Below are 12,310 nucleotides of genomic sequence, written 5' to 3'. Positions count from 1 at the left end.
TTGACAGGGTAGGATGGGATTTTTTGTTTCATATGTTAAATTGGATAGGGGCCCCTGCTGGAATAAAACAGGCAATAGCGGCTTTATACACGGGTATGGAAGCACATGTGACTGCAAACGGGGGGCTTTCAGCTAGATTTCAGATAGGTAGGGGAACACGGCAGGGCTGCCCCTTGTCACCACTCCTGTTTGATCTAACATTGGAGCCACTGCTGCGTCTTTTAAACTATGACCCTAGAATCAGTGGAGTGCAGCTGGGTGAGCAAGAGGTTCGAGCTTTGGCTTATGCCGATGATATTCTCCTGGTACTGACCAACCCACAAGAGTCCTTTAAGACAGCCTTGACACTGATAGAAGAATATGGGGCGATGTCGGGGTTTGGCCTCAACCTGTCTAAGTCATGTGCGATGTCTATGGACGCGGACACTGATTTACTCTGGAAAGGGGAGACCCCTCTTAGATGGGAGACAGCGAAAATGAAGTATCTGGGAGTATACATTTCCTGGGATAAAACCATCATGTATAAGGAAAACATTGCCCCACTGTTGGAAATGACTAAAAGTAAGTTGTTGATGTGGAGGGAGTTACCACTCACTATTTGGGGTAGAATTGCGTTATTCAACATGATGATCGCCCCCAGGTGGCTCTATGTCTTCCAACAATTACCTCTCTTTTTGAAACATAGAGATGACAAGCGGCTGCAGCATTTAATACAAACATATCTGTGGCAAGGGAAGAAACCTAGAATATCGTACCACCAGATAGCATCCCCAAGAGAAGGGGGCGGCATGGGACTTTTAAATATCAAATTTTTGACAATAGCGAGTTCCATGCGGCACATAAACGATTGGTACAGGGGAACATCAGATTTTTCCATAACACAAGCGGAGACCTTGATGTTTACGGATACACATTTTAGTCACTTGCTTCACTCCGGGACTCCACTTCCCACAGCGGCATTTCAGAGACACCCGTTATTGAGATCTCTCAGGGAAACTTGGAGGTGGGTATGTAGGCGTCATCGTTTCTCCCCCCGAATATCTCCCTGGATGTCAATTTGTGATAACCCAGCATTTTCACCAGGTCAAGGGGTCAGTATATTTAAAAGTTGGGCGAAAAAGGAGATCATATATCTGGCGCATATAGTTACAGAAGAGGGACAAATTCTCCCATTCATGGAATTACAGTCCCGATATGGGATTCCTCCGACGCACCGATTTGCATATCATCAATTACACCACTATGTAGCCTCCCTAGAGTGGACAGATCTTACGGAAGATGTAGTAGAGGTTCTTGCAGAGGAGTTCACTCTGGGATCACAGCTTAAGGTTCCACTGAAATTTCATCACCAACAACTCAAAGACACTACAGAAGAGATAGACTTCCGGCGATTAGCGCAGGAGTGGTCAAGGGACTTAGGTTGTACATTTACCGAAGGAGAATATAGATCATATTTGAAATCTATCTATAAGCAGCGGCTTTCCATCCCACAAAGGGAACGGCTATACCGCTGGCTGCTTAGAACACACATATCTCCTCACAGAGCACAGAAAGCAGGGTTTAATACAACAGGAGCATGCCCAAAGTGCAACCATGGTTCTGCCTCTCTCGGCCATATGTTCTGGAGTTGTCCCTCCATAGAGCGGTTCTGGAAACAGGTTATAGGGGGGGTGGACCAATTATGGAACTGTACTCTAGTGTGGGATCCTTTAATTTTATTTAATATCTTTCGGTATTCTACAGACCCCCCAGAAGGCTTTAAGGCATTTGCAAAGATAGCAATATATTTTGGAATAACTTCCATTTTGCAATTCTGGAGAATGAAGGAAACTCCCCCTCTGCAGATATGGCGATCGCAATTAGTGAAACAAATGAGAATTGATAGATGCGGGATACATGATCTGGACAGTCCAGCGGGCCAGGGGTTTCGGGCGCAGTGGGAGGCACTCTGGGTCACTCTCCCGTCCAGAGCAAGAAGTTTACTGCTGAATTTCTAATCCTTACCAGATGCCCTCTTGTATTCGGCATCACACGGGGAACCAATTAGTGAGGACAATGTTATATGATGCTCCTGATAAGAGGGCCCTCGTTCAGTACCGTAGAACAATGCAGTCATCCTAGATGAGTAAAATAGTGTGACAGACATCACCACTTTAGGTATTTGGTATCTATAAGAGACCCAAACATTACATATTGCTGAATCCATAGGAACCTGAAGGGAAGGGAAGAGGGTGGGTATAGCCGGGAGGAGGTCAAGCCAATGAGTCACATTAGGTGGGCAACTCCGGCCAATACGTTATATATGTAGCTTAGACATTAATTAGAAAGTTGTGAATGCCCTAGGAACAATAGTTGACACCGGTAGGGAGGGAGGGAGGATGGGTGGGTGGGTTGGGGAGAAATATAAATGCACTATTGTAATTTACTATGCTGAATATGTGATTTTGGATGACCTTCCTTTGTAAAGTATCTTTTCTGACTAGTATTTGTTAACTGTTCATGTCAACCAATAATAAATAAGATTCAAACATAAAACAAATAGGAGAAAGTTTTTCTTTACTCAGCGTGTAGTTGGACTCTGGAACTCGTTGCCGGAGAATGTGGTGGCAGCGGCTGGCCTTATGGAGTTTAAGGGGGGTTTGGACAGATTCCTGGGGAGCATTCAGTTTTGTATCTGATTAAAGGATGGGGTGCAGTAAAAGAATTGTAAAATTGTTTGAGTGTCTCTTCTTCCTCAGACCAATCATAAAAATGTTATTAAGGTGATTAGTTTGACATGTATTCAAAAATGTTGCTTCCAGTTCTGCCATGCCAGTTGGCATACTGTGGTGCCATTCTGGTGCCCATGATCTGTAGTTGGTTAAATATAATTGACGCAAATGCAGTTGTGGATTAGGATGAATTTGATTTTGTAACAGTGTGTATTGGTGGTCGATGCCTTTAGAATTCTGTCACGTGCCGTCACGTTATTCTTTAAAGCAGAGCATTCAGAACATCTTAAGGGCTAGAGACAGTTTCAGCATCCACAGGGATTGTCAGGCTAGTCATGCAGTTACTGGACAAAAAAAAACGTTTGCTGATAAACCTGTTTGCTTTAAAACAGGTTGGATAATGGATATATATAGGTCCAGAAACAGGAGTAATTGGAGATCTGTTGGATCAATCAAAAACAGCAGCTTCAGCATCAGCCAGACGAACATAACTGTACGGTGCAGGTCCTAAACCATTTTAACCAACTTATATTTAGTAATTAGCAAACAAGGAATGGCTTCTTCACCTGTCTGGTAGCACAGGTAATCTTCAGCCTTGGGTTCTCCTCAGTTACTGTCAGACGCCTAAGACTCCCTGCGATAAAAGCTCAACAATCTTGATTAGCCCAACTACACACCCCGACTCCCATCCTCAAACAAGCCTGTCAAAATGTATGACTGGCCATATTTCCAACTTGTTTCATACACATTGAGAACAATTTCAAAATAATGTAAGCTGGTAAATGAGCTTTTTGAAAACTTCTCTGCTGATGGCTCCTTGACTCACTGATTTGTTTTGCTGCTACTACTACTACTACTACTCAGGGCGTAGCTACGGCGCTAAGGACCGTAGGACGAGAAATGTTAAAAAAGCGTGGCACTTTTTTTTTTTTTTTTTTTTTTTTTTTTAACATTTCTCGTCCTTAGCGCCGTTAGCGCTTCTTCTTTTTTGTAGCGCCGGCCCTGCTGCTCAACAGGAAAAGCAGCAGTGGCCGGCAATGGGGGCTGGCGCTGGCATGCAGGGCGGGCCTCGTCGAAGAAAAGAGGGAAAACATGGAAGGATGGGGAGAAAAAGAGGGAAAACAGATGGAAGGATGGGGAGAAAGAGGGAAAACATGGAAGGATGGGGAGAAAAGAGGGAAAACAGATGGAAGGATGGCAGAGAATGAGAGAAAACATGGAAGGATGGGGAGAAAGAGGGAAAACATGGAAGGATGGGGAGAAAAGAGGGAAAACATGGAAGGATGGGGAGAAAAGAGGGAAAACAGATGGAAGGATGGCAGAGAATGAGGGAAAACATGGAAGGATGGGGAGAAAGAGGGAAAACATGGAAGGATGGGGAGAAAGAAGGAAACAGATGGAAGGATGGCAGAGAATGAAGGAAAACATGGAAGGATGGGGAGAAAGAGGGAAAACCTGGAAGGAAGGGGAGAAAAGATAGAAAACAGATGGAAGGATGGGGAGAGAAAGAGGGAAAACGGATGGATGGGGAGAGAGACTCTGGATGGAAGGATGGGGAGAGAAAGGGGAGAGACTGGAAGGATGCAGAGAGAAAGGTGAGAGACTGGAAGGATGCAGAGAGAAAGGTGAGAGACTGGAAGGATGCAGAGAGAAAGGTGAGAGACTGGAAGGATGTGGAGAGAGAAGGGACACTGAACAGAAAAGGGTAGAGTGATACAGAGACACTGGTTAGAAAGAGGGAGAGAGACATTAGATGGAAGGATCAGGAGAGAGGATAGATGGATGGAAGGATGGGGAGAGAAAGAGGGAAGACGCTGGATGGAAGGGTAGGGAGAAAGAGGTGACACTGGACGGAAGGATGCAGAAAGAAAGAGGGGAGACTACTGGAAGGATGGGGAGAGAGAGGGGAGACTGGAAGGATGGGGAGAGAAAGAAGAGAGCTGCTGGATGGAAAAGGAGAGTAGTGAAAGACTGGAGAATAAGAGGAAGGGGCATGGGGAGAACAAGGGTGAGAAAAAGATGAAAAGCCATAAGTAGATGAAGTAAATTAAAGAATGGATAGTAAGAATGAATTAAATCAGGACAGAGAGAGAGGCAGAAAAATATTGAAGAAAGCAAAGAAAAAGGAGAGAAAAATGAGAAATGGCTAGGAAACCGTGGCAGAAGAGTTAAGCGAAAACGAAGGAAAGCAGAATCTAGAGACTGGGAGCGACACAATGAGAAAAAGTAAATGGCCATACAAGAAAGGTAAAGAAAATAATTTTATTTTTAATTTAGGATAAAGTAATATGGTACCTGTGTTAATGAAGTTTCAGAGACCAATACTTCCTTCCTTAGGTCAGGCGAGGATACCTTAACAGCATTATACTGACCTGAGGCAGGAGGTTTTGGCCTCTGAAAGCTCATTGAAAAGGGTGTTAGGCTATTAAATAAATTTTGTGAAATCTGATGCACTGAAAAGCAGCACTTTACCCTGTGTGACAAATGCATCTGATTAGCGTGACTAAATTTTGCTGGGGGAGGGGGGTAGAGAGAAAATTTTGTGCCCACCCACTTTGGGTTCAGGCCCATCCAAAATTGGCAGTCTGGCTACTACTTAACATTTCTAAAGCACTGCTAGGGTTACGCAGCGCTGTACAGTTTAACAGAGCAGGACAGTCCCTGCTCAAGGAGCTTACAATCTAAAGGACAAGTGTACAGTCAGTCAAATAGGGCAGTCAAATTGTGGCAGTCTTGATTTCCTGAATAGAGGCATAAGGGTTAGGAGCCGAAGGCGACATTGAAGAGGTGGATTTTGAGCAAAGATTTGAAGATGGGCAGGGAGGGCTTGGCGAATGGGCTCAGCAAGATTAACTTCCGAGTGATTAGCCAGCCCTAAAGCTGTTTTTAAGGGTCGTCGTAGATGTGTTTCAGTCCCTAGTTTGGCACTAGTTGAAGGGAAAGTGATGTAACTAGTAGCCTATTTTGTTAAAACCGAAGATGAACTTGTTTTATAGTCAGCGACTTCACTTTAATCCTTAAGTCTAAAAAGTTGTGTTCTTCTGCCTTTGGTTTACTTTTCGCCATTAACTCTAGCAGGGTTTCTACAACGGGGGTAAGTAACGCCTCTGAGTGCACTGACAGGCAGACAGCAGCACTCTCCGAGTGCTCCCTGGCCGCACAGGCGGCAACAGCCCCAGCCCCGGAGGGCGCTTCCTTACCGTGACGTTGTTCTGACCCTGCTTTTGCGACGCCACCTGCAAGACATTATAGAAATCCATGGCGGCGACTGCCACAGCTCCGAGCAACCCCTCCAGCCAGCAAGCCACAAACAGAAACGACGACAATACTACGACAGGCAGCAAGCCTTTTAAAAGCTCGCTTACGCAAGCGGTGCAGGGCAATGTCACGCGTTGCGTCATTTCCGCTAGGTGACTTTAATCTTCCGGAACGTGGTTATGATGGCTGATCGAAGGAGATTTAATTAAACCTCCTTGGCTAGGTCAACCGCCGTGTCTGTGCTGGGATTGACAATAGGATAGGTAGGAGGAGGAGAGTTACTGTCAGGGATTGTAGGTTTTTCTCGTGCGAATACTTATAGCAGTATTTACATTCTGCGCTTTAAGCTAGTGAGTGTATAATAATCTAGTCGTCTGACAGAATGGAGTATGAGAAGTGAGTATAGACTTCGTTTCTGGACACTTGTCTCTAATTTAAGAATTTACACGTTGGGGTTTTTTTTTCAGTACATAAGTATTGCCACACTGGGACAGATCAAAGGTCCATCAAGCCCAGCATCCTGTTTCCAAAAGTGACCAATTCAGGTCATAAGTACCTGACAAGATCCCAAAAAAGTTCAATACATTTTATGCTGCTTATCCCAGTAATAAGCAGTGGATTTACCCCAAGTCATTTTATGTTTAATTCTGTTTTTATTAGAACATATCAACTTCAGTTTGACAATTGTCAGTATTTTACAGATAATCAATAAAACATCAATTTAACAATTATCCCACTAAGTAAACCAATTATGGATATTCTCGTCTTTTATCTTTTTCTCCCCATCCCCCCCTCCCTTTGCCACCATTCTACATTTTATTCTTGTAACGATAATACAACTTTATCTCATATCTTAACTTATCTATTCCTTTACCTATACACGTTTCTTTTTCCCCCCCCTCCCCCCCCTTCCTTGTTACCTACCCCTTCACTCCTCATCCCCCCTAGTACCAACCCTCCCCATCTCCTACCTACCTCCCTAACCCTCCCTCCCTCCCTCTCGTCCATGCTTTAGAGTCTATATATTCAGGAGGTAGCTCCTGGCTGGTGCTGTCAAAGTATTCCAGAAGGGGGACCATATCTGTTGTAATTCTTCGCCTGCAGTCGAATTCATGTCTTTTACTCCTATTTTTTCCATACGCATCAAATGTATCATCTGCATGCGCCACTGCTGTACTGTGGGAATTTTGTGCGTCAGCCATTCTTTCAGTATGACTTGTCTAGCGACCACCACCGCTTTGTTGATGAAGCTTTTATATCCTTTTGGAATCGGGTGTCTGATTTTAAATTGACCAAATAATAACAATGGCTCACACTCCCACTGTTGCTGCCATAATGTGGATATGTTCTGTGTCAATACTTTCCAAAATCTGTTTATTCCTTGGCAGGACCAAAACATGTGGCCCAGTGTTGCACCTTCTGATCTGCACTTAGGGCATTCTCCCCATGGCGAGAGTCCCATGTAAAAAGCTCGTCGAGGTGGTATATAAAGACGAAAAGCAAACTTATATTGTTGTTCCCAATGTCCCACCCAGACCGAGCGCCTGGAAATGGACAAAACAAATGTCTTAATTATTTCTGATGTTATATTAACTTTTAAGTCCTGTTGCCAGTCCGTCTCCAATTTTTTATAGTTTGGCTCTGGCATTGTGTCTCTGATGTGCCTATGGTAAAAGGACAAAGGCACTTTCTGTTGTGATCCCAGTGAAAGGGCTGCTGAGAGCTCCTCCTGAACATCTTCCGCCAGGTGCTCCCAACGCAATGATGCCACATAATGTTTTAGCTGAGCATAATGAAAAAACTCTGTATCTGACAATGTAAATTCCTCTTTCAAAACTGAGAAGGGTTTAATGCGTCCCTCCTCTGTAACCACTTGCAATACATACTTTATTCCCTTTTTCTCCCACCTGCGAAAGACTGAGTACAACTGCCCTGGGACAAACGCCACATTATCACATATAGGGAGGAATGGTGTTACACCCCAAGTCATTTTAATAATGGTCTATGGACTTTTCCGTTAGGAAGCTGTCCAAACCTTTTTTAAACCCCGCTAAGCTAACCACCTTTACAACATCTTCTGGCAACGAATTCCAGAGTTTAATTACACATTGAGAGAAGAAAATGTTTCTCCAATTTATATTAAATTTACTACTTTGTAGCTTCATCACATGCCCCCTAGTCCTAGTATTTTTGGAAAGAGTAAACAAACGATTCACGTCTACCTGTTCCATTCCACTAATTATTTTGTAGACCTCTATCATCAGCCGTCTTTTCTCCAAGCTGAAGAGCCCTAGACGCTTCAGCCTTTCTTCATAGGGAAGTCGTCCCATCCCCTTTCTCATTTTTGTCGCCCTTCTCTGCACCTTTTCTAATTCAAATATATCTTTTTTGAGATGCAGCAACCAGAATTGAACATAATATTCGAGGTGCAGTTGTACCATGAACCGATACAAAGGCATTATAACGGCCTTATTTTTGTTTTCCATTCCTTTTCTAACAATACCTAACATTCTATTTGCTTTCTTAGCCGTTGCAGCACACTGAGCAGAGGGTTTCAGCATATCATCAACAATGACACCTAGATCCCTTTCTTGGTCGGTGACTCCTAATGTAGAACCTTGCATTATGTAGCTATAATTTGGGTTCCTCTTTCCCACATGCATCACTTTGCACTTGCTCGCATTAAACATCATCTGCTATTTAGATGCCCAGTCTCCCAGTCTTGTAGATGAGGTGTCTTAAAAAATTTATGTTGATGTAGTTTATTGCATGAGCAATCATTGATTAGCATTTTTGTTTTTTTAATGTTTGTATATTTTGTTCCATTGCTTCAGTTTTTCTGTTTTCTTTTTAAGCTACATACATAGCCCTGATGATTCGTTTGTGAAGGCCGGTGTATCAAGTTTATTTAACATTAGCATTAACATCAAACATATAAATGGCAAGAGGCATACTCACTCGCAAATGCGCAGTAGAGACCCTCTCTGTCCCGCCCCCGCGTCAATATGTGATGACGGGGGCGTGACAGAGAGGGAACCTGCACACCTGCGAGTGAGGGAATTGCCGTCGCCACCGCCCCCCCCCCCCCAGGGTTGCCGCTACCGCTCCCCCCACCCACCCGGAGTCGCCGCCGCCACCCACCCTCCACCTGGCCTGGGTACCTGGCTTCACTATTCAAATCGCCGGAACGCAGCACACAGCTCATCTGAGCTGCCGTTGGCCTTCCTTACCTGCCTGTGTCCCGCCCTCGCCAACGTTACGTCACACGAGGGCGGAACACACGCAGAGAAGAAGGAAGGCCGACGGCAGCTCAGATGAGCTGTGTGCTGCGTTCCGGCGGTTTGAATAGTGAAGCCAGGTACCCGGCCCGGGTGGAGGGGTGGCGGAGGGGTCTCCGGGGGGGAGGGGCGGCGACCTATCCGGGGGGGGCTTTCAACCCCCCCTCCTTTACTAGCCAGTTTTTACGGGCTCAACGGCTAGTCATTTATAACATATCTTTGACAGTTAAGTCACATAATTTGTGTTTTTATACAGGTGGTCATTTTCAAAGCATTTAGACGCACAAAGTACCATGTGTGTCTAAGTGCTTTGAAAATGAGTCCCGTGGAGGGGCATAATTGAAAGGGGTGCCCAAGTTTTCCTGAAGACGTCCTCGCAGGACATCCCGGCGAAGGGGCGGGAAAACCCGTATTATCAAAACAAGATGGGCGTCCATCTTTCGTTTCGATAATATGGTTGGGGACACCCAAATCGCAAAATTTAGGTCAACCTTAGAGATGGTCATCCTTAGAGATGGTCGTCCCCAATTTTCGGCGATAATGGAAACCGAGGATGCCCATCTCAGAAACGACCAAATCCAAGCCCTTTGGTCGTGGGAGGAGCCAGCATTCGTAGCGCACTGGTCCCCCTGACATGCCAGGACACCAGCCGGGCACCCTAGGGGGCACTGCAGTGGACTTCAAAAATTGCTCCCAGGTGCATAGCTCCCTTACCTTGTGTGCTGAGCCCCCCAAAACCCACTCCCCACAACTGTACACCACTTCCATAGCCCTTATGGGTGAAGGGGGGCACCTACATGTGGGTTTCTGGTGGGTTTTGAAGGGCTCACATTTACCACCACAAGTGTAAGAAGTGGGGGGGGGGGGGGGGGGGGGGGATGGGCCTGGGTCCACCTGCCTGAAGTGCACTGCACCCACTAAAACTGCTCCAGGGACCTGCATACTGCTGTCATGTATGATATTTGAGGCTGGCATAGAGGCTGGAAAGGTGGGAGGGGGTTACTGACCACTGGAGGAGTAAGGGGAGGTCATCCCCAATTCCCTCCGGTGGTCATCTGGTCATTTAGGGCACATTTTTGTGGCTTGGTCGTAAGAAAATAAGGACCAGGTAAAGTCGTCCAAGTATTCATCAGGGATGCCCTTCATTTTTCCATTATCGGTCAAGGATGCCCATGTGTTAGGCACACCCCAGTCCCGCCTTCGCTATGCCTTCGCTATGCCTTCGCTATGCCTTCGCTATGCCCTGTGAACTTTGGTCGTCCCCGCGATGGAAATAAGTTGAGGATGCCCAAAATAGGCTTTCGATTATGCCAATTTGGGCAACCCTGTGAGAAGGACACCCATCTTGCGATTTGTGTCAAAAGATGGGTGCCCTTCTCTTTCGAAAATAAGCCTGAAAGTAACCTATGTAACATTAAGGCCCTTTTACAGAGCGGCAGTAAGCCCAACCGGTGGTATTCCTGCCCTGAGGATGCACCATTTCCGTGGGAAGACGAAAACCCCAAGAAATGGCTTGCGTGGCGATAACTCAGTGGTAACCGGACATCGCTGCCCAGTTAGATCGGGAGCCCTTATTGCCACCTCAGTGGGTGGCGGAAAGGGCTCCCCATCGCATGGCCATGTGGTAAGAGTTCTCTTACCGCATGTCCATGTGTGCCTAGGGTCTTTTTACCTGCTGCGGTAAAAAGGACACCCGCCACCAGTGCAGGGCCCTTCTTCCCGCAGCTCGGTAAAAGGGCTCCCATGTAAATAATAGTTTCTTACCTGTAATGGTAGTTTTCTGTGGGCAGTAGATTTTCTAGCCACACCAATGAAGTTATGTCACGCTGACATGACCGACCCAGCATTCCAATAACATAAGCTCTAAGCTTTTTAAAACTGAGCATGCTCAATAATTCCCACCTAATATACAGTAGAAATACAGTAGAAACAGCTGACAAACCTAGAAGATCTGCTGTCCACAGAAAACTATCGTTAACATGTAAGAAACTATTATTTTTTCGTGGACACGATCTTCTAGGCACACCTGTAAAGACAAAATACCTGGATAAGTGAAGTGAAGCTAGAAAAGCTGTCAGGAAAACGAAGCAGCAAATGGAATAAAAGATAGCTAATACAGTAAAATTGGGGATAAGACCTTTTTCAGATAAGTAAGTGACAAGAGGAAGTGCCATAATAGCATTTTGAGGCTCAAAGCTGAGGGAGAGAAATATGTGAAAGATGATAAGGATAAAGCTGAACTGCTTGACAGTTATTTCTGCTCTGTGTTCACAAATGAAAGGCCAGGAGTAGGGCTGCAGAAAACAAAAGACCCGTTTACGGAGGACTGTGTTCTTGAGGAGCTAGCTAAACTAAAAGTAGACAGAGCGATGGGGCCTGATGGGGATACAACTGAGAGTGCTCAAGGAACTCGGAGAAGTTCTGGCAGCTCTGCTGACTGACCTCTTCAGTGCTTCCTTAGAAACTGGAGTGGTCCAGGAGGACTGGAGAAGGGCGAATGTGGTTCCTTTGCACACGAGTGGAAGTAAGGAGGAGGTTGGGAATTACAGACCTGTCAATCTGACTTCGGTGGTGAGTAAGCTAATGGAAACGCTTCTAAAGAGGAGGATTGTGAGATTTCTTGAACTGAATGAAATGCAGGACCCGAGTCAGCATGGCTTCACTAGTGGCAGGTCATGTCAGACGAATTTGACTGACTTCTTTGACTGGGCGACCAAACAGTTGGATGTGGTATACTTGGATTTCAGCAAAGCTTTTGACATGGTTCCACACAGGCGACTGATAAATAAATTGAGTGCCCTCGATATGGGACCTTAAGTAACTGGGCTAAAAATTGGTTGAATGGAAGGAGACAGAGGGTAGTGGTAAATGGAGTTTGCTCTGAAGAAAAGGATGTTATCAGTGGAGTACCACAGGGATCGGTCCTTGGGCCGGCTCTTTTTAATGTCTTTGTGAGCGATATTGCCGAAGGGCTGTCTGGTAAGGTTTGTCTCTTTGCGGATGATACCAAACTCTGCAACAGGGTGGATACCCTGGAGGGTGTGAATGACATAAGGAAGGACC

The 12,310-nt window shown here is 45.5% G+C and overlaps 1 protein-coding gene across 1 annotated transcript in view; it reads right to left on the bottom strand.

The window, feature by feature from the left end:
• Positions 1-6,065, bottom strand: part of SPTY2D1 (SPT2 chromatin protein domain containing 1) — a 281,070-nt gene extending 275,005 nt beyond the window's left edge. The window contains exon 1 of the mRNA XM_030201111.1: positions 5,912-6,065. Within this exon, the coding sequence (XP_030056971.1) occupies positions 5,912-5,971 (60 nt within the window). The 5' untranslated portion in view covers positions 5,972-6,065. The remainder of the gene's footprint in view (positions 1-5,911) is intronic.
• Positions 6,066-12,310: the final 6,245 nt, after the last annotated feature.

The sequence above is a fragment of the Microcaecilia unicolor genome, chromosome 4 (genome assembly GCF_901765095.1).
Source record: "Microcaecilia unicolor chromosome 4, aMicUni1.1, whole genome shotgun sequence".
Lineage (NCBI taxonomy): Eukaryota > Metazoa > Chordata > Amphibia > Gymnophiona > Siphonopidae > Microcaecilia > Microcaecilia unicolor.
Note: the sequence above shows the minus strand (reverse complement) of the source record. Positions and strands in the feature narration are given on the sequence as shown.